The sequence below is a fragment of the Zootermopsis nevadensis genome, unplaced genomic scaffold, assembly GCF_977971745.1.
Source record: "Zootermopsis nevadensis isolate Lab colony 2312 unplaced genomic scaffold, Znev_1.0 Znev_ptg000027l, whole genome shotgun sequence".
Classification (NCBI taxonomy): domain Eukaryota; kingdom Metazoa; phylum Arthropoda; class Insecta; order Blattodea; family Termopsidae; genus Zootermopsis; species Zootermopsis nevadensis.
In genome coordinates this window covers 3,027,652-3,051,318 of record NW_028259159.1, presented here as the reverse complement: position 1 = coordinate 3,051,318, position 23,667 = coordinate 3,027,652, and the positions used below count along the sequence as shown (strand labels likewise).

The 23,667-nt window shown below is 36.4% G+C and overlaps 1 protein-coding gene across 2 annotated transcripts; it reads right to left on the bottom strand.

Annotated features, from left to right (window-relative positions):
- Positions 1-271: 271 nt before the first annotated feature.
- LOC147872464 (uncharacterized) lies at positions 272-23,533 on the bottom strand. 2 transcript variants are annotated; one of them, XM_087356771.1, is made up of 11 exons: positions 23,424-23,533; positions 18,636-22,865; positions 16,359-16,571; positions 15,957-16,120; positions 14,739-14,895; positions 13,938-14,058; positions 13,137-13,273; positions 11,903-11,968; positions 10,823-10,983; positions 10,076-10,335; positions 272-7,344 (listed from the first exon to the last, which is right to left on the bottom strand). In XM_087356771.1, exons 2-11 carry the CDS (start codon positions 22,080-22,082, stop codon positions 6,308-6,310), a joined length of 5,763 nt encoding a protein of 1,920 aa, XP_087212897.1. In that variant the 5' UTR covers positions 22,083-22,865; positions 23,424-23,533; the 3' UTR covers positions 272-6,307. The 2 variants fall into 2 exon arrangements, with proteins under 2 accessions (XP_087212897.1, XP_087212898.1); XM_087356772.1 differs by lacking the exon at positions 23,424-23,533 and adding an exon at positions 23,016-23,317.
- Positions 23,534-23,667: the final 134 nt, after the last annotated feature.

The window sequence follows — 23,667 nt, the reverse complement described above, 5'->3', positions numbered from 1 at the left end:
AAGAGCTCACTGCAAGTCCCTATCCCTTGCCACGGATGAATCCAGTCTACTCGTAAAGCCTTTCCCTAAGATTCAGTTTAATATTTTCTCCCATCCACAGCTTGGTCTTCGAAATGGTTTCCAACAAAAATTTTGTACGCATTTCTCACTCTCCCATGCATTCCACATGCCCTGTCCAGCCCATCTCATTCTCAATGTGAAATTTTATATTGACAAAAGGTATGTATGCAATGTCAGTAAATTTGCCATGAAATAACTATGGACAGCAACATGGGTTCAAACATATTTATTTCTTCCATGATGACTACACTTATGTTTGCAATATGAAATATCAACCAATGGTCATATTTTAAAAAGATGTTACCTGTAAAAATGTCACTGTCTTCTTCCAAAAAAAATAATTAGATACATAAAAAAACTTATAACAATGATGACATTTTTACATTCCTTATATTGATACTGGCACTTCAATTTTATTTCCAATCTTTTTGTTGCCATTACTATAGCAATATATCATACAGCACAGAGTGGATGAAGAGAGGTGCAGTCTTCATTAAAATTTTGTATTTGTAAGTACCAGTTTCATTCTAAGCCTTGGGGACTTATTATTCTGTATTATAAAGCCTAAATATTATTGTAACTGATCACAATTTCCACATATTAAATAAACCCTGTGATAAAATCTTTAACGCAAACATTAAGACGCATTTATTCTTAACAGACACCATCGTTCCCTTTCCTCTTTCAGAACCAAGCCCAGATTAAAATTTCAGAAACTTCTTATGTACCAAGGCACAGAATTAAACTGTTACCACAGAAAATACAAGGCCCTTTACATCTTTCCTTTTGTAACAAAAGAAAATCCTCGCTGTTATCATAAAAGACCTATAATCCTAATTATGCACCTATAATTATGAATTCAATCTGTACCTGTAGACAAGTTTAAAAAGTAAGAAATATATATTATAACACATAAAATTACATGGAACACGTTACAAAATCCAGCCATTTATTTCAATGATTGTTTTTCAAAAGGGGAGAAGAAACATGATTTACTAATGATTTTGTACTTGCACATCATTTTCAAACTTCTTCACACTTTCTTGTATCCCATTTGCTCATTGTGTACCGTAAATAAAGTCGCGCGCCACCCGACGAGTAGCGGACTGGCAATGCGCCCAGACGCCACAACCGGCTATTACACAACAAAATACACAGTAACATTTAATAATATAAAACAAAGATCATATTTAAAAACTATTGGTATATTTGTATGGCAATGAGGTAGACCCAGTATAATTGCTATGTGTTTTACAACTGTCAACGAAAACATCGGTTTATCCTGCAGTTAGGTCTGGCAAGCCTTGGATCAAAACGCTACGGGCAATCAGTCTAAATATTTCCCGTGTCTACGGTACGCTAATGTAATTGCAGTTCAACTTCACTATCAATAACGCAGATATTCACACAATATTTACTCTTAATACATCTGACGCGGCGTCCGATACATGTCTGCGTAGTTCATGACATCACTAGATGGAATAAGAATATATTACACAACCGCATTCTCATCGTGAACTACGCGGGCGTCTGAACCCTCCAGTTACAGTCGGTCTTACCACATTATCCATGAAGACTAATTTCAACATAGAGAGAAAGGGACACCAACGGCTTTTAAAATTTTGTTATCAATACCTGTAAAGTTATTAAATAATTTCCTGCCAAATACTGATCAAGACGTTTCCACTTTTTCTGCAACTTTCCTCTTATGAAGAAAAAAGAACAAAAACTGAAACAGAATGACCGAATAAAGAACACGCAATTCTACGGTCGACTCCAAAACATTCCCCGGCGCACTTCTCACTCTGGTTACGCGCGGAACACCGGACTAGTTCTAAATAACGAGATAAAACATTACTGAAACTGGAGTTAATTTCAGACAACTATCAGCTTAACACCCCTTAACTAACAGACACTTACACATTTAATGAGGAGGGAACCACGGCATTCATTTGTTCACAACACAACAAGCCAATAAAACGGCATCACAGAAAAGAGGAGAAACCTTGAAATGCCCTCAAATTCTTCCAATCAGTGCTCTTATCACTAAACAACTAATTCTTCATTAGCACCAGCTGGAAATTATCTCCGTCTTCCTTAAATAAGAAATTATTGATCCACGGCTTGCTAAACCATCACTGTTTTAAATATTCAACAGTGGCGTTGAATGTTAGAATCCTGTAAGCATATGGTAACAAAGTGTATTTACGTACTGTATCGTTATTATAAAATATACCCGGTTATACATTATTTATTTTAAAAAAACATCAGTCAAGTGATTCTGCACTGTAAAAAAACCCTTTTTGTTAGTTTAGAATAGGCTATTACCAAACTTAACAATGCGATTGGTATTCGGCTTCAAAACGAATACTGGGTTGCAGAATGAATGTGTGTGTGTTGATGTACAGTCAATTCTTTAAGCTACGCTTCCAAAAAATCAAATACCTTCAATGTAAAGAAAAATGAAGAGTGGCAAAACGTATGTCTGCGAGCACGTGCTCAACACGCACAAAAACTTGCGTCTGCCGTATTGGACAACCTGGTATAATAATTAGGACTATATACAATTCAATTTGGTAATCAATTAATTATAGCAGAACTTACTAAATTGACTGTACTGCATATTATTATTAATATTAATATTATTATGCACTAAGAATATCCTTAAAAAAATTCAGAACACAAATGTTCAGCTTCCTACAAAACAATTAAAAATCGCACAACTAATTAAATTATGTTGTACTTTTTATCATATTTGATTCAACGATAATCAGATGACACCCATGCAACAACTGAAACTGGTTATTATTCTATAATACGCCTACATGACAAGATGGAGGTGTTACGCTACACAGAAACCATGTGGCAAAATTGTACAAAAACACATTTAGAAAAAAGATTATCTTTTTCTGCCATTCAAAGTTTTACACACAGTAATTTTCGTTTATATGATAATATTTAAAATTTAAGAACTTAAATTCTAAACATCATGGATAACTTCAAATCTTAATTTGGAATTCTAATTATTAGAAATGTCATAAAAAGTTAGTATTTTTCTTTCTATCCCATTTACCAAAAACATGACAAAACCTGCCTAGTAAATCAATCAAATTTTAAGGTGTGACAACACAAAACAAAAGAGCCACAGATTCAGTATACTACGCAATAATTTTATCAATTTAAAAAAGTCGCGTTAAGAATAAAATAAAACAACAGGGAATGTAAATTCAGAGAATAAAATTACAACCACTGAAAACGTCACTAGACAATGTATACTCAAAGAATCAAAATTATGTCCTTTAAAATTACACACGATTGGAATTTTCATCATTCTTAGAAAGGCACTTCTTTAAATGCCAACATCTTCAATAACAATAAATTGCCACGTCACTTGTCTGCAGTCCTGGATTTTGTCAAACTTCATGCAGTAAGTACATCTGTTGAAATTCATAAGCATTAAACCATTGTCTTTCCTACGTGCCACGGCTCAGCCTACGGACAAAAATTACTGGCAACACTGCGGTCCTGGGGGCGCTATATTCCGGCATCAGCGGCAAATATTAGCTTTTTGCGACAGACTGAATCGTGCTGCGTACATCAATATGTTTCTGCAAGTGCAGGATCAGTTTTAAAACGTGTACAGTGACGTCAAGCATCGGGTACCACACGAAGCTCCTCTAACAAGCGACACAGTTTCATGAAATTCCAGGTTGCACGAGGGAAAAACACACGCAGCCAACGTGCCGCAGCTCAGTACATCAGAGCATCCCGCCTACGGCCTTCTCGCGCATTTCGCCTTCATGGAGCATGAAGTTTCATGAAGCAATAGTGCTTGTTCTTACTGGAGGTTTCATTAATGCTTTACACCACTATGACACTAAACGGTTATACACTTGTGAAAAAAGGCCAAGACACGCAGAATGATTCAGTCTCTCACACAAAAGCTCTTTTCTGCAGCACTGCACCACTGATTTTATAATGGCCAATGCACTTGCTTAAAATGAATCTCACAAATAAGATTTGCAGATTGCAGAGAACATGAGTATCCAATGTAAATGGGCAACTTCGTGCTCTAACAAATTTTCCAATCTCATTGGGCCTCATATTTGTCTTGTTATTAGAGCAGACTTCTCAATTCTGTGACGCAACTTTTCTTTTTGTTAAATTTATAACGAATTTCACAGATAAACAACTCTTGTGTTGTGGCAGGATTGTGGTGATGGTTCTTGACATTCATGTCAATATTTCATTATTATTATGAGCAATGTCATTAATAAATTACGTCACTAGTTATTGTAGACTATTGGGGTATCGAGTGAGGTAATCTAAGTCATAATGTCAAAGACCTACCCTAAAGAATGGGGGAAATACAGACACAAGAACCTCAAATCTCAGATGTCAAGATATCAATTCACGAACCTTGCAAACGCAGACTGCTCACTTGTTAATACAAATTAAACTTCAGGACTTTTACTGCTAGCAGAATTCAATGAGTACACATTATGCGTGCGACTTATCAAAAATAATCAAATACTACTTCCTGTCAAGTTGTAGTTCTTATATTCCTCGGACTGAGAGTTTGCAATTGCGCTCTACAACATAAAAGTGCGTACTTATTTTCTTTTTAAACACAGTAGCATGTAGGATACAAAACATATTATAACCACACTCAAAAGTCTGCACGTTCGCAGTACACGAGTGTATGAGTGTCTCTGAACCTGGTCCACAAACATTCAAGACCAAAAACTGGTTGAAAAACGGTTATCCTGAGTTTATAAAAAAAATATTTATATAATTTCAGTTCTTAATTCATTGTTAGAGTTGCCAACATTTACCAAATGAAGAGTAAACTGTCATTGTAGACAACCTGAGAAAATCATAGTCTTCATTGTTTATTGCCTTTGTTGAATGCTGGTTAGTTACCATTGTCTTATTTATACTAGTATCAGCATTATAACATCTTCAGTGCTTATGTTATTCTTTTCTAAAAAGATTTCCAAAAAAAGTGTTGGCGTGAGGAATAAATACCAGTTTACTTACTACACTGCGTGAAAGAAAGGAAAAACCCAACACTACACAGGCCTACGAATTTTCAAAGTGGGCAATACCAAGTTAATTTGGCACTTATCTAAAGTTTTTACGTGTCTGATAAATGCCCCCTTCTGTACCGCACAGACTTTTAAACTAAAATATGTAATGTGAAGATTTAAACAAATTAATTTATTACCAGATGCAACCCAGTTTCTTTACCATTGCCATTATTTTATTCAACACTAACTGAATGAAATGAAGAGTGCAGCCAATTTATCATAGCAGAGAAACAATTAATTACTCAACTTCCCTAATTTCGTTACCTGACGGCACGCATCGTATTTTAATACCTGGGATAAAAAAGTAGTACGCAACATTAGCAAACCTGTACTTTACAGTATGTAACAAACAGCGGTAATAATTATCAGTACATAAACATACCACTGATACCACCAATGTAAAACATAAGACAATGGGCGAGTACCAATTTCTTTACCAAATGCAGAAAATATTGGCAACCCTAACCTGTATGAATTGGTGTACTTGGTTGACTCTTTATTGAATAGTAAATAGAATTATTTGATAATGCCTCATGATTCTACGTAGAAAATCAGTTTGAATGTTTGTTATATGAAGAAACTGATTTTCATTTCTTTTTTTACATTTTGTAATTTTGAAAAGCTTCCACTACAATTTCAATCTAACACTGAAGTCTATTTATACACTGATAAAATATATTTATGCTCTTACTCCTGGCCATCTTTGGATTACAAATGAGCTTTCTTTCTTGTGTTTTCCATTCTGTTACTTTGCAACACAGTTTTTAAAGTTGCAGCTATAATTCACAGAAGCATTTGTAAGTTCAAAGCATCTCCATGTCGTATCCAGTTATGTCCTGTAAAATTCACATCTACGTATGTTTTCTTTCACATATTCCAATCTAAAATGAATTACTGAAATTGTACCAAATCTTATAACCCTTAATAAAATTAAAGTTACTAACAAAGCTAATTCAATTTAAATCTTGAACTGATTACCACATGGACTTTGCCAATCACAGAAAAATACACATCAATCCCAAATGTTAGTATGGAATTCTGTACAATTCAAGAATACAGATTATCACTTAAAAAAAAAAAAAGAACGAAAGAAATCCCATTACCCACTCTGGTTTCTTGATAACTTACTCTTCACGAGATAATTCTGAAAGTAAATTCTAGCTACACTCAGCATCACCACCTTCTGTTAGAGATTTTAAAGGTCGAGCCGGTAAATTTTGCAAATTTTGCACATATTTACTTTGTCCAGAATCTCCACTTTTTTGTGTTCCTTTCTTAGGGACATTTCGTGTTATCAGAGGTGTTATTCTTGCCAATGTTGGTACTGTATAAAAGCCTCTGCTACTACTGATGCAATTACCTTCATCTTCATCATTGTCACCACCAGCACAACCACTGACAACTCCATCATTGCCACCATCACCACTACTGACGATGCCAGCGACACCACCTCCTCGGGAATTACCTCCGTCCGACTCGGAATCTTCCGCTTCATCTTCTTTCAGACTACTACTGCCACTAGGTGAGCCTGTGGATTTTTGTAAGGTCTCTACTATGGCTTCTACTCTTCGCTTTTTTCGAGTTGTACCGACACTGGCGGTTGAAGATGGAGACTTTTTAGCTTTTGGAGAATATTCTGCAGGAGGCTTGTTGTTCTCATACTGTAGTTTACGTGCAGGGGAACCTCGTGTTCTTGTTTGCTTGACTCTGGAAGCATTACCGATTCTCTTTTTACGAGGTGGTCTTCCTCTCTGTGGCACTATTACTTCTGGAGTACTACTAAGGGAATCATAGTCTTCACCACCAACACCAGCAGCTAAGGCTGTACCTTCGTCACATTCCACTAAATCTCTTCCTTTTTTTGTCACCTTCTGGGGCGAAGTCTTCAGCCTGTTCTTCTTTAAGATCCGATGTCGACCTTCTCCAGATGTACTTGGAGCAGTTAAAGTCTTATCCTCATTTTGTTTTGAACCTTTCTTTGAAACTGGTGATTTCTTTGTTCGTGTAGTTCTCTGAGTTTCACTCTTTCCTGATGGAATGCTAGAGTAATCTTCGAATGCTGCAGAAGTGGAAGGCTGCTTTGTGGATGATGCTTTTCTCCCAAGTATTGTGCCTTTCTTTGGTGATTTTTTTGCTGGTTGGTGTGGTTTCTCTTCCTCTTCTCTGGGCAAGGACTGACTTGTTGAATCATCATCTGTCCAAGTAATGTTATATTCACTATTAGAGTAATGAAACAGTAATTTATTCTAGGCAGCTACACATACTAGCAGTAATATAAAATGTGATTAAAAGGAAGTCAAGAGTTGTACAAAATAGCAGTTTTCATTCTTATTCGATGTAATCTGATTACCTTCTGAAATGCGGTGGTAAGTCCAAAATAAAGCAGGTGATGGAGAACATGAATAATATCTGAGCTACATCTGTTTTAACAGAATTTAAAGAATGTTTTAAGAAAGTGATTAAACTGCGTTAAACTTTGTGAGGATGACTCATCATTCAATATACAATTCACTGACTTCACATATGCTAATCACAAGGTTCTAAGAATGCCAGAAATTAATTGGCATCATAAAAGCAAGTTTTCTGGGGAAGGTGGGACTGGGAATCTTTTACCCTCTGCCATTCCTGTTTACAGGGATACTACCTTAGCCTCTACATAGCCCTTTAAATGTTAAACAAATGTGTCATATGAGATGCATAACTTTGAAAAATTGTGTATATATCAGAAACCAAAAAATATATTGTTAGAATTTTGAAGCAAAATTTGATTCACTAAACATTTAATTCCTGTACTCACCCTCAATTTTGAATCTCATCATCCCTTTCTCTGTAGTACTTCAAAAAGCAACAAACAAGGTACAGTGGAAGGTCACATTATTTACACTGTATAATGCCTAAATTCCACATTCTGGTAGTGTCCATTTTATATTTTTGATGCACAATATAATCTTTTGTGTAGCTTGCGATTTTGAAGAGGCTGAATTTGTACGCCAACTCCTCTTCCTGCCTGTATGTTTCTGTGATGTGAATGTTCTGATCAGTTTCTGCAGCACCACCGTCCTTTTACCTCAGCTGCCTGTTCCCACATGCAGTGCATGTTGGCCCACTTGTCACATTATAGAGAATGAAATGGTTCACAATAAACACATATAGTACAAAATATAATAAACTTCTATTACTTTTTGGAAGATCTATCAACACTAAAATATTCACACAGTTGGTCAAATCCACTTCCTCATACTGCATGTGTAATTAGCCACAGCTATTTAGGCATGGTATTTTAATCTCCATGACTATTCCTACTTCATTCTCCACCAGATATATCAGATCTCAGGTCTGAATTTGTACGCAGGAGCAGAATTTCATATAAATTGGTACACCAATATATGTTTCAATTTCATCAGCACTGGTGTCTTCCCAGTTGGCATCAGGTATAACAAACTTTCTTTAAGAAAAGGTAGTCAATTTTGTTGATTTCTTCTATCACATTGCAGAAAAATACAGAGTGTACACTTTAAAATGCAACCCAAACAACAATCATCACATACTACAGTACAAAATCAAAATCAGAAGCAGGTCCACCCCAGAGTCAAAGACTCTCTCAACCTCCCCCAATACTCAAATCATAGTCATCCCTGTTGCTAGGCCACCACTCATACCAACTCTGCAAAAGCTGTACAGGTGTAAGCATGGTGTATTTTCAAACATTACTTCACATTAAAATCACTTTCCGCTGTTTTTGAATCATTTAACAATCTGTATCCTGACAAGGAAGTACCAAATACACGATAAAGTAAAGCTGTCCCACTTTATGCCATGGAGGCACTTAAGGGGAGAGGTAGTATAGCTCCTACTCAGCCTTAACGTTAGCACTAGGTGGGGGCGAGTGGTTTACGTCACGCTCTGGGAGCACTTTACCCCTGGGAAAGGGCCCCAGTACCCATTGGATAGGGCCCCACAGCTGGTCTGGATGCAGTGGGTAGAGGATAAATTCCTGTTGGGGATAGAACCACAGTCATCCAGTCCATAGCCAGTCACTATACTGACTGAGCTATCCCAACTCATTTCAGGGGGATGCTTGTCTTAGTATCTGCTGTAAAACTATTCTGTAAGCTCTTCCTCACAAACAAAAACTAAAAATAAACTAATTTGTTTTATTATGTTGATGTTACCAAAAGCCTTGCAAATATTGTTGTAGTTAGAGTTGCATTTAAATGTAACACACTATATATCTATAACAATATAAACTAGTCATTTTTACATTTGAAATAGGAAGATTATGGGACAATCCTAAAAATTATCACAAATGGGTTTGATAACCTTGAAATTCAAGATATGGTTCCATTTCAGATCAGCTATCTTTTGCGTGGCTCGGACACTACCACCAACTCTACAACTGGTTTCTCTAAATACCTGTCTAATCTTCTCTCTCTTTTTCAAAATCTTCTTCTTCGCTCCATGATGTACCACAAATATCACTTTCAAATTATCTTCCACAATCTTGGACAGTGCACTGTCACTTACACTGGTTTTGTGCATAGCCACTACCAGATACGCAGAAGTCACGGCCTTGATTTCAACACTGAACTACAAACAGGCTTTGAGTTTTAGAGTGACATCAGTGTTACGGTTTATAAATCACAATCTGTCATTTCTTGATTTGAATAATTCAAACACCATTCATAGCCTCTATTTATTCTAATTTGTTGCTTAAGAACATAAAATCTGCATGCTTCATTATAACTTAAACAGCCGTTATAAAATACACTACCAAAAATTTGAAAACTACTGGACTGATTTCGGGCCAACCAAAGATGTCTTGCCTTTATATATGTAATCTGTACACAATTCTATACCAGTATCATTACACATATTTACTGTAACAGACATTTTATTTTCAGTCATTAAATATAAACAATACCTACCTTCAGTTGGGTCTCCACTGATATTAGTAGGGACTCCTTCTGGAATGTGCAAGCCAGCCTCAGCAGCAGACATCGCATAGAAGCAGTGTTTGTACTGTGGATGTTCTGGCGAAATCTCATGCTTCTCTAGTAAGTGGCGCCGTAGAGATTTTCGTACAGAGTATGCCTTTTCACACAGAAGGCACTTGATGTGTTTCACACCCGTATGAGTCATGAGGTGTGCCTTCAGGCGAGCTTGCTGTGAAAATGCCTTTGTGCATCTGCAGAAAAATAAAACCACCCATTTGCCAGACATGAACTGATCTTGCTACGTGACAAGCAGAAAATCACAATACAGGCATCCCTCCATATCCGCAAATTTGTCTGTCTGCAGTTCACCTCCCAAAAATACGCTATAATGAATTTTCCTTCAAAGAAATGAGGACAAAGCAGAGATTTATAAATTACAATATAATTCCTTGTCATATTTATAATGCTATTAAAATGAACAAGGGTAATAGTAACAAATTTCAATTAAAAACTAAATAATAGATAAAAATATTTACACAGACTAATGCACCCTACAGAAAATAACAGGTGGCTGAAACAAATGATACACCAAAGTACCATCAGTTCATAAAAAATAAAGCAAGTTTCAGAAATATGAACCCGAATGAAACAGTACACACAACAGGATGTTGAATGGCCATAATACTCCTCAATGAAGGGCTAACAAAATTCTAAAATGATACATGTAATTTTACTTACATAGGACAAATGAAAGTGTGAGATGGTTCATGGACGATGGCAACATGACGCTGAAGGTACTTTTCACTGTTGAAGCCTTTACCACACTGCTGACAGAGGATTTGTGTCTGGCGATTATGGATGACACGATGCTCTTTCAGTGCAAAACTGTTTGTGAACGACTGCAAAAGAAATATTAAATTTTTTTGTGATTAGTAATTCATTAACTGTTTAGCACGTGATGTAACATTCTGTAAAAATTCCAAATCCCACAGTTACTAACAAATTCATACAATTAAAGTTGCCAAAAAAGGTATCAATAATTAATGTGCATAAGCCATGTGACCAACTACTTTCCATTGTGCACGCCTGTAAATACGGTGCACCATCTTGCCTGTGCTGTCCAGCCCTGCTCATATGTCTCAATGTGTGCAAGGCCTTAATTACTTCACAAACAAAATGGTGAGGATGTTATGTCTTGCCCTATCCTAAATTTTTAAACTAAATTATTAACATTTAAACATCTAGTAGAGCAGCTGTTATAGCCAATCCAAATAAATGTGCCACAATTTTTCAAGAAAATGACAATGATGACACTGAGGTACGGGGCAGGGAATGAAACAAACCCAGAGGACAAAAACACCTCATGTGCCATGTCTCTATTCATAAACTAGATGCATCAAAATGTATTATATGTGCAAATGAACTATCTGTTAAGTCTCTCTGAAGTTAACAATCATGCATTGTGGGCAGGGTAAAGTGTACTGACCCATTCAGAGCAGTGCTGCCATGACAGCATGGAACAAGAACTTTCCAAGCATTTGCACTGCTAGGTAATGTTAACAATACCGTGGTTAAAAGTAAAGTGGCAATGTAACAACCATGTAGATGGAATAGTGGGTACTGTTCAATTTGTATTCTACTTTGAATCAGATTTATTTGGACAAGTTCAATTAAATAAGAGCAGAACGAACAGTGCTAAAGTACAAGCCAATATTCCTACCTTATCCAATGTTTCTAGGCCTCACCTTTGTGAACTGCTCTCTCATTTAATGGACATACTTCTTTAAATGTTATTACTTAATACAAACTAATGCTCACCTTGCTGCATATCTCACAGTTGATGAGTCCCTCACCTGTATGTTTCCGAATGTGGTACTTCAGTTTCTGAAAACATTAAAAACACAAAACTGTAAAATGCAAAATGACTAACAACATATTAATTACATTGCTTTTGATAATTAGTGTTTACAATGTCATTACTGTTACTCTGAGGGAAGAACATAAATTACAATTTTTGAAAATTTGCTGCTCAGGAAAATATATGGATGTCAGAGGAATGACATAAACAAGCAACTTGAGCTATTAATTAATACACATGATTTATATATGGCACCTAGTACTTTTAGGGTAGTGAAACCAAGGTTACAGTGGGCTGGAGTTTAGCTCTAACAGGGAAAAGAAGGAATAAAAAGAGAATCTTTATGTAGAAACACTGAAAACAATCTCTTGGAAGATTCAGAAACAAACTGAAGATAATATTATGATGGATCTTTCAGAAATACATTGTGGGAGGTGAGTGAAACTGGCTCAGGATTGTAGGACCCAGCAGGCTTTGGTATCAGCGGTGTTGAATCTTTAATTTTTATTATCAGATAATAATTTACTGCTTTTGTCATAATCGTCATATCAGTACATAAAATTAAACGTGTGTCTAGCTGTCCCAGAACCTGAGAATAGTCAGACCAATCTGCTTCACATTTTCAATATTTAAGAATACCACAATGTAAGTAATATTACAGATACAACAGCATCTCCCCAAGTGGATTCCTGAATTGCTGCCTTTCCAAGTTTTCTGATTCTGAGTTCACTGATTTTATATCCAAACATGCATGAAGTAAGTTTTTCCTTTCAATAATATAGAGGATAAGGACTGTCCTGGGGGACTGGTATTTAGATAGAGTGCTCAGGTTATACAAGTTGATAACAGAGTATGAACAAACATACATACACACACAGGCACACAATGTTCACATACATATAATTAACTCCAAGCAGCAAAGTCCTGCTTAAGAAACTAATGGTCACATACTGTTAAAACATTCCCTGCTTTTTATGCAGATTTATTACCATGTTCACAAAAGCTAAACACTAGATCTTATCCTAAGACAAAACAATCCAACACACACCCTGACACCCTTCTTTTAAGACAATCCCACTAAGCGAATACTGCTACTAATCAATTAGTCAATCAATATCCTGCATCAAGTTTAGAAAATGTATCTTATTTAAATACAAACATTCATTAACATGAAAACTACCAGAATCAACATACTTGTTTCTTAGAGAATGTCTGCCCACAATATGGACAGCTACATGTCTCTTCACGAGTGTGCACACGAATATGAGAGTTGCAAGCCCCCTTATCCGAGAAACACTTCTCACAGTACAGGCACTTGTATGGCTTCTCTCCTGTGCAAACAAATGATTGACACAATGTAATGACAAACGACTGGGAGAGAAGAGAAAAGTTAAATTACCAGGAAATGCTGTAATAATGGAGTTATTTCTTACAAACAGTGAAACTACCAATGACACTAAAGAAATTAATAATTGTATGGTAGTAGAATAAAAAGGTGGTAAGAACTAGTGAGGGAAGATATACCAGTTTAACCCATTATGACATATCAGTAATTAAACTAGAAACTCAGAGTACCTTTCAAGATGAGAAATCTTCACAAATCAGTCCACCATCATCCATTTAAATTTCAACATTATACTGCAGAATAATGAAGATGAGATCCCTGTCCTAAATGACACTTTGACGACAACTGATGATACAGTAAGCATCAGTTATAGGTAACAAAGTGTATAACATCACAATCCAGAAAATACTGTAATGTTACATACAGGGAATACATTATACGCAAGAAATGCTATAAAAATGTTTTATAAAATCACAATGAACCATGACTATTAGAATCACATTAAGTTTGAAGAATGACTGTACAAAATATGCCTCTTCATACAACTGTATGAAAATCAACACTTGCATATAACAAATACAACTTAGATGAAAAAGTAAAAATCCATTAAGTCCAACAATCCTGGAATCAGAAAAAACTGCATCACTTACCTGTGTGAATGCGAATGTGTCTGACCAAGTTGGATCTCTGGACAAACTCCTTTGGACAGTGTGGACATTTATGTCTTGGCCCATTGTGAATCAAAAGATGTTCATTATAACTGTCCTTACGCTGCAACAAAAAGTAATTTTTAATCATTTTAAGATCCTGAATATTGATCAAGTTACACGAAAAAGTGTTCCAGGTTTACAGAATTATTTCATGCAAGATTCAGAATCTGTTCATCCAGAGTGCCAGCACTACAAATTAAATCTGTTACCTAATAAAAATCCATTTGTCCACACGTTCATCATATATTTCATGCAAATGTTTCTGTAGGAAATATTTTAAAAGCTGGCTATAAATACCATCATCATATATGAAAAATAGCACATTATTTTATTCTTCTTCTGTACCTTACACATTATAGTAGTTTGGACCACTTCAAACACAAATCACTAAACATAAACACAACACAAAAAGGGAGAAATACCGAAGTCCAAAACTGTAGAAAACTCCTGCAATAAGGACCACAGAGTACAATGGAATAAGACAGAAATCAAGAAAGAAGAAAACAGTATCACTAGGAAGTGGAAAGAGTTGGTATTCATCAGAATAGGTCTGTAGAAATGCTTCCGGCATCAATATGGCTGCTGGCAGAAATTTATAACAACAAAAAGGAATAACAACCAAGGAAGTATAAAGTAAAAGATACCATTATGACAGATTAAGTCACACGCATAAAAGCACGCAAATTTTCGACACTCCTACTACAAGAAATTAATACAGTGCAGGAGTATACTGAACTTTACCGTAAATTCCTTTCCACAGTACTGGCATTTGGACACCCCTGAACCTGTATGCAATTGCCGATGACCATACATTCCAGACTTTGATGCAAATCCCTTTCCACATTCTGCACAATGATATGGACTTTCCCCTTCATGGTCTACTTGATAATGCAGCTTCCTGTAAATTCAATAGCTGAATTTAGTCTAATTCAGCAGTAATCTGTACAAGTTTGTTAACGTAATATATCACAGACTGAAGAAATCATTAATTCCATCCAAGTAGGATGACGAGAAAAATAGTACAAATATCAGTCGCCATCCACAGAATCAAAACCAGATGCTCTGGCAACATGCACAAGTATTGCAATTTTTTTGCAATGTTGAGCCACTGCAGTCAGAGATCACATTCCATGAAACTGGAGGGAAAATGTTGCTCTAATAGGTCCAAATGGCATCGAGTGTTAAACAAATTTACTTTCTCAATAATAAAATGACAGGTCTGTAAAAGCATTTTTTAATTATACAACAATAATTTGTGAATCATGCCCACCATAAACATAAAATTTACAACAGATTTTAAAAACACACATTTAAAATGTATTTTCTGTGTTAAAAGCTGGACTATTTCAATACCTCGGAGGGCTTTATGGCTTTACGACAAAATTCTTTCCTAGAAAACACCCTTTTATTTGATCACCAACAGCTAAATGTTTAAAAAAATTTCATACAATATGTCAGGTTGTGTACTTCGCTATTAAGTATTATTACACTGCTCAACACGACTCCACATTACAGCTATCCTTGAAATGTTGATATAATTTTTAAGTCAAGAAGTTTCCTGTTGTTACAGAACCTAACAAATCATCACTATGTTTGCAAAGTGGAGTCTTTGGACTCTACATCTAGCCTGTTTAATTCAGTCTACATCTTAAAACACTATTAGTCTGAGACTTATTTTAATATTACTGTCAAGTACACTCCTTGATCTCCCAAGCAGCCTGTTTGAAGTTTTCTGTCCATAATTATGTATGCACACTACATGTCCCATCCATCCATCATTTAATCACCTAACAATATTAAGTAAAAAGTACAAATTATAACGCTCCTCATTATGTAACTTCTTCCAACTTAGGCACTAATAGGCATAGTAGCTTATGTGCCTATAACCCACTACTACTTCTTCCATCTTGAACCTACTCTCTTAGGCCAAGTATAAAATTAAAAATATGTTTACTGTACCTCTCATCCTTAGAATCAAATCTCTTTTGACAGATACGGCAGCGGAAGCCAACTTTAGATGCTGCACTGTGTTTCATGCGATAGTGGATGGCATGTGCACGTTTACTCCATAACACCTTGCCACAAAGACTACAGTCCCGCCGACGGGCTTCTGAATGCACATTCTATAATAAAAATAAAGTAGGACAGAAAAAAAAACTCCCGTCAAAAGTACAAAGATGTACGTCACGTTCCATGTCAGATATGTTTAGCTGCAACATTAAGTCCTGAACCTCTGTAATAAGAATGTAATTTGCTATCAATGGCTGAGAAGTAGATTCTGATAATACCATCAGAGTGCAAACATCTTTGTATGTATTAACACCAAAAACTCATTTATTTTTAACCATAAAATTTTCTTACCTTAATATGTGTTTTAAGAGTCTTTTTAGTCTTTAGCGTAGTGTTGCAATGCCGACAATGGAAAACCAGGGCAGTGGGGTGTGAATCTCGGAAATGCTCTCTCATTAGGGCTACACTTGGGAAAGTAAGTAGGCACATCTTGCACTTGAATGATACAGATCTGAAGGCAGGGCGGTCTACATGGGACTGCTTCACATGACGATTCAAACATACCTGAAACAGCAGCATGTTGTGCACATTACGTAGTACAGCAAATGCTACACATCCTCCACAAACAATACACGACTATGAAAAACTTTTAATGCTTAAAGGCATAAGGTATGAGAATTAACATTTTACTCCAAAGATGAAACAATTTCTATCATTTATATATTTGTAATAGGCACACTAACCATAAACGTATGATTATATGATGCAATAAAATAATACACTGATCTCAAACAGCTGAAACATACTAGCAGACACTACAAACAGTAACTAATGACTATTCATCTAATGAGTATAGTGTCATGGAAACTTAACAGGAGAGAGCAATTTCTTATGATATATTTAAATATTTATACTGTAATAGAAATTTGTTTATTTAAATTAGTGAACATTTTCAAATTGAAACACTATATCATAATGCCATAAATGTTCAATTAAGCATTGGGACTTTGTTAAAACAGTAGGCAGCTGACTACAGAAACTATAAATTTGGTTCCATGCAATGTAACTTCTACACAATGTCTACAGGTTTAATAGTAGTGGATGATAGTAATTATGTGAATGATTATAAAGCAGGAAGTGGCTGTGGCTCAGATAACAAACCAGAAACTGCCTGGAGAGATTGACATAACACACATAAAGCCTTGGAAGAACAATCAGCTTTTTGGATGTAAACAAGACAGTCATGATTAGTGTGTCTGACGAGGTAGTCACTGCAGCTTATTTCAAGTTTTTAACAAATCAATCACGAAAGAAAAGCCATGAAAATACCCCACCTGTACAATTGATCTATTGCAGAACTGAGCCTCAGTATTCTAAAAAGAAGTAAAATGTAATACACTGACTGTTGTTTTGTATTACACATTTGAGTTACTGGATAGGTAAGCATATAACAGGAAGCAGTAACAACAGCCAGCAAAAACCTAAAAGGCCTGAGGAAACTCACAAAAGATCAGTCATAGCAATTGTTTGTAGTACAGTATGTCACATTTCTTTCAATAAGGGACGATGATGGAAAAAGGGTGCTAACACACTATTTTAAAAACTATCCCACCACACACATGAGAAGGAATGAGAAAAACTGTCATCAAACTTCAATGACGATAGATAACTCAGGATATCTGAACACCTTTAAAAATGTGTCCTGAACTTTCAGACACATAAGTAATGTTAGCACCCATGCACCACAGGACTATGACATTTTTGGTTGTATTTGAGAACAGGGCATTAGAAGAATATTTGGACCTAATAATAGGGACAACATAACAGGTGCGAGGAGAAAATTTGTACTCTTCATTCAACAACAAAGAAAAACCAATTTTTAAATTCTTGTCTGTAGGTTTGTGCAGCTGGAGTTCACTCCTTTCCACCTAATTGCTGCAAATCATTTCCAAAACAGTCACCCAGTCACAAGAACCTCCTAATCAGCTCCTCCCAATCTTCCTGTCACCTCCTTTCCTAACCACATGCTCCTCTCCTATTGGATAGCAGCCAGATCCTTCACTCTACCAATAAGCACAATCAAATTTATCTCTCACCCACTGCTTGCCCTATACAAGGCCTTCTGAAATTATCCCACCTCATACCCACATTCAAAATGGCAACTGCAATATTTGCTGGAACACTGGTTAACATCAAATATCTAATGCAGCTCTCACCTGAAGCAATAAATTTTTAAATATTAAAGATAGTAACTTGAACTAGCATAATTTCACAGTTCTTTAAAGTATGATTACAAAACTTTTATTTATCTGTGCATCAAAGAGCCGTTAACTTCCACAGGTGCTTCCATTCAATATAACTTCAACAGCAGAAAAAATAGTGGATTTCTGAAAGTATATTTATGCTAAAGAAATATTCTGTAAATTACACTAATTATTTTTGTTGTATTATTTACTGTATCAATATTTTACTGTAAGCAAACTACTTTTATATCAACAGCACTTTAAAATTACAATTAAGAAATGAGCATACATCATTATGTGAAAAGACACAGACCCCAAGCTGAGAAACTTCATTACCTAATATAATACTGCATAAAGCACATTTAATAACAGAAACAAAATGTACCTTGCTGGAAAAGAGATGGGAACAGACATAACACTTGAAAAAGCTGTCCATTTTGTCTTTATGGACATCAATCTGATGGTCATCACGATCCTCAGTGCGCCAGAACAGCATAGCACAATAGCGACATCTGTGAGCTAAGTCTTCTATGGGATTACCAGATAAGTAGTTTTCTCTGTGGTTGGCAAACACATGTTGGCGCATGGCTACCTTTGATGTAGAATGTATGGCACAGTATGGACACTGGAAAATCCTGAAAGATTCAGCATCTATTATCTTCTGTTCTTGTTGATGTACTTCACTTAGGTGATAACTTAATGACCCTTGAGTACTAAACACTTCTCGGCATCCTCTGATACTGCAGACAAACTCCTTTGGTGTACAGTATGCAGATATCGTAAAACCATGAAGGGAATTAAGGTGATCCAACAATTGCCTTGGACCTTCCTTCAGGGAGAACTTCCCATGACAAATTTCACATACTATTCCTTTTCTTTTTAATTTATTCCCACTATTTTGTCCAGCAATTTCCTCTTGAGGTTCATATTTTATTTCTCCAGCTTTCTTATTTACATCCAACTCTTTATCTTGTGAGGTGTCTTCTCGAAACAGATCTTGCATGGTCTGCTCAAGTAAATCCACATTTTCCAAGTTCTCATCACTTTTGTCTCTGCTGCTTCTAGTTTGTTTGATATCATGTTCTTTCTTGATTCTGACTGATGCAAATATGGTGCTTGGTTCATCACTGTCGGCTTCCACACCCACAAGATTTTCATCATCATTAAAGTTATCACAGTCCCCATCATCATCACTGGAATCAGTGAGGATACATTCAACCTCTGTAGGGTCAATATCAGCCTCACCCATCTCAGTTATTGGAACTACAGTATTTTTCTTTGCCTTCTCTTCTGCCTTTGTTTCCTTCACAATAAATTCCTCATCATCGTCATCAGTCAAATCTTCATTTTCACCTGCCTCAACTTCAGACCCCAAATACTCCTCCTCAGAGCTCATTTCACTTGATGAATCAAAATTTACTTCATCTGTCCCATCTCCATCAGTCTTTTTTCCATCCCCTCCACTATCTTCTACTGAATTCTCGTTATTTGTCTTTGAATTCTCTACACCTGATAAATCTGCTTTTCTTTTTCCTTCCGCTGCATCATCTCCTTTCTTTTCTTTAGCAGAAATTGACTTCTGATTGTTGCTTCTTGCTTTATTTCCCTGACTTTCATCCTTACTGCTTAAACTGGGTAATGTTCCACTCCCTTTAGAACTGTCATCTGTTTGTTCTTCAACTGCAGCTGTGATGGTGTCCAGAACCAAACTCTTGCTGTTGTCTTGGCCTGCAACATTTTGGTCTGATCCTTCAGTTTGTTTGGTTCTGTTCTTTATAGGTGTTGAACTGTCCATGTTATCACATGGGGGGTGTGTTTCTAACAGCAACAGCGCCAAGCGTAGAGTAACTTTATGATGCTGAAGGTGTTTGAAAAAGGAGATGATGTCTTTCATCAGTGAGGTAATATCTGCATCACAAAGTGAGCATATGACAGAAACAGAAGTGTTATAGGTCTGAATGTGGAAGAGGTCAGTCCCCACGAGATTGGTATCCATATTTCGAATGGCATGTCCAGAGATAGAACATGCATGTTCTAACTTAAGGTGAGTCACAAACCTTCCTTCCCTAGTCGACACAAGTGCTCTGCAGTAACTACACACACGCACACTGTGATCTGTCAAATAATGAGCAGAAAGCTGAGATTCCTGAGTGAACATGATATCAGTTAAACATTCTGCAACAAGGCAAGGAAGACTTCCATGTTCTCTTGCAACATGGGAGTTACGTGATGTTTTACTATTAAATGTCCGGTCACAAAACTTGCAAAGAGCCAGTCCAGTATTATGGCGACAGAAGAGATCGTGAGCGAGCTTTGGCACTTGGACAGAGTATGGATTTGTACACACGGTGCAACGACTTGGGGTTGTTAGTGAAGGTGAACTCGAACTGCGGCGATTTTCTTTATGTTGTTGATGATGATGTGATTCTTCACTGCTTGCAGAGATCCCTGAGGTTTGAGAAGCATCTACATTGGAAGTATTGTCCGCTGCTGTGGCCACAGATTCCAATGACTGCTGCTGGGTTGAGTTTTGTACATTTGATGACCCAGGTGCAGGAGTTCCCTGAACCGAAAAAACAATGCCTTCTGAAGCAAGAAGCTGGATGAGACAAACCAATGACAGACGATGATAGGAAAAGAAATGCCCAAATGTTTCCAACCTTTTCCTTTCTTTACCACACAGTCTACAATTGAAAGTCCAAATAGAATTCCCTTCCTGCCCATCCCATTTATCAACAATTTGAACTCTTTCCCCCACATCTTGCTGCAAAGCATCTCCACAACTTACAAAATGTTTTCGACGTACATGGACTTCATAATATGATTTTGGTCTAACAAGAACACCACAATATATGCATGTTCTAACATCATGTTCACTGTCGTAATGCTCAGCCAAGTCTTCTGATGTTGGGACAGAAGATTTACACATGTCACACTCCAGAGGAAGATGTGATTGCCGTTCATGTTCCACTAACACATCCTCAGATTCAAACAGTTGAGAACAGAAATGGCAGTGCTGCATTGAATGATTCATCACCAAATGAATGACTAATTTTTCACGAGAAAAAAACCAATCATTACATATCTCACAAATAAATGGCTGTTTGCCTGGTGTTGAAGTGGCAGAATCCTCTTTGTGCAATGAAAATGGCTCCTTTGATCCTTTCATTACCCGAGGCATAGTACGCATGTTGGCTGTGCTACCCATGATTGTGCCTTTCTGCGTTTCATTTAGCATTAATGGTTTATCCACCTCAGAAGCAGAAGTTCCGTACAACCAATGCTTTTGTGAATGGCCCTGTTGGTCCAGTGGTAACATTACGCCTGGAGTCGGGCTAGATGACAGGAGGTGGGGAATCATTAACGGATTTAATAGTGATGACGATGATGGAAGATTAAGACTGGATGGGTTCTGAAGTTGCTGCTGCTGATGTTGCTGCTGCATCAGGAGAGCCAACTGAGGCAACTGGAGACCCATTGCAAGGAGTGGATTCATGACAAATGGGTTCATGCTTCCTGGAATTTCACCAGTAGACCTGATACCAGAAGAGAAGTCTTTGTTGCTCTCCAAATCCCTATCACCATCTTCACTACCACTACTGTTCCTCCTCATGCCTCCTGAAGTCAACTCCTCTTGACCACTATCCTCTGCATTATCATCCAGTTGTTCAACATTTGCTGCACATTCCTCATTTGTTCTCTTGCCCCAGTTTGATAGCCCACTGTTATCTCTTGATGTCTTTGATGATATTTTACTTTTCTTTGGACGAAACAAAGGAAAACTTGTCCGTTCCAAATTTGTTCTATCACTCCCCTCTTCATTGTAATTCATTCTTTTCAATTTAACTTTAGTAGTGAATGCATTTACTTAATATATGCATTACTTAACACTTCTGATACATCTCATACACATCTTGGGGTTTAAACAGACCTACTATGCATTTGCTTAACAGAAGTAATTTGATTTCTTGATTGAAAATTGTAAAATATATATTTATGTACAAAAGGTATTTGTAGGTTGCTTATACTTGAAAAAGTAATCTTTTCATGGTATGATGTGATGCACCTGATTAAGGGGTTTTTCCTTCTTTGGTATTTCTTCAGTGGAAATGCAATATTTAACCAGTTATTCTATTGTTAACAGTAACATAAATTTCTGTTGATGAAAATCGAACAGAGGCCTACTGTACAATTATGGGATATATATGAAATATTGTAGTATGTGTATAGATATAATATATGGAAGGTATGTCTGTGTAGATAAAATATAACTTGTATGTATTCCTGTAACTATTTCAACATAAAACTGTGGATAATCTGAAGCAGATATTAAGGCATAACCCGTTGTTACTCGTTTAATTGTACTGTCTTCTTTTAACCAATTAATTGGCTTCCTTAGTGATCAGATTCCTGTGTATTGTGGACTAGGAGGTCCGTAAATATTTAAAAAAAGTTTACTGGTTTATCCCTGAGAAATTGCTATGTACATGAAGGAATTTCTCTTCCCCCAATTTAAATCTTGTGACTTTTCACTATGAAAATTCCATTTCCAAATGTAGTATATGTCTTCCCTTTTTAGCCTTTCTTCATTGTCATGAGATGGAAGTTTTTGGGACTGTAATGAAACACAAAACAGAACATTAGTATTTCTCATCTAATACAATTACATGATTTACTACACTGAACCAAACCAGGTGAACACTTCATTCTCAGGCAATACACCAATTATTGCTAAACCTTTGAACTAGTAGAAATAAATACATACCATAAAAACGATAAATATGTAGCTTTTTCTACCATTATTCATACTAACAAATGCAACCAAACAATACTCGTGAGAAAATAATGACAGGGAGCCAACCTTAATATGGCATGTACGTAAATAATCCAATGTACACAATATAAAGCGTTCATGTTGCCTATACTGTTGATTACATAGCCAAAACATAATACACGTGCACAATTCTATTATTATACTGGATGCACATTACACATTCGTCAGGGGTCTGGGTTCAACTCCTGTTCTTGGCAGCCATTATTATTGTCAATACTTGCAATGTACATGTAAATGATCGACCGGAAAAAAGATGAAGAACAACTTTCGGAAGGAAGGTAGTATATTAATACTACAAATAACCTGTACAGAGATACAACAATAAATCACTATACTAACCCGCTTAAAGGTAAACATTCAGCTATAACCTCCCTCAACCCTACGCTTTGACCTTTGCCCCACACAACAAAAACATCCTAAAAAACACCAGCGCCTTATTTGATTGTGTGGTGAAGGTGCCATCTGGCGGAAGAATTCTTATTCATTTAATTTGTCCATCATTGAGTGTACACTTATCTCTAAAATACCAGACTTTCTCATCAAAGATTACAAATGTTCAGTTTTTGTACGTACATGCCTAATT

Excerpts from the sequence above, each read along its gene's own strand:
- LOC147872464 (XM_087356771.1), bottom strand. The coding sequence starts at position 22,082 with ATGAATTACAATGAAGAGGGGAGTGATAGAACAAATTTGGAACGGACA. Across the intron at positions 16,572-18,635 it reads CCCATCTCTTTTCCAGCAAG|GTATGTTTGAATCGTCATGT; the intron begins GTACATTTTGTT and ends CTGCTGTTTCAG. Across the intron at positions 14,896-15,956 it reads TTTGATTCTAAGGATGAGAG|GAAGCTGCATTATCAAGTAG; the intron begins GTACAGTAAACA and ends TTGAATTTACAG.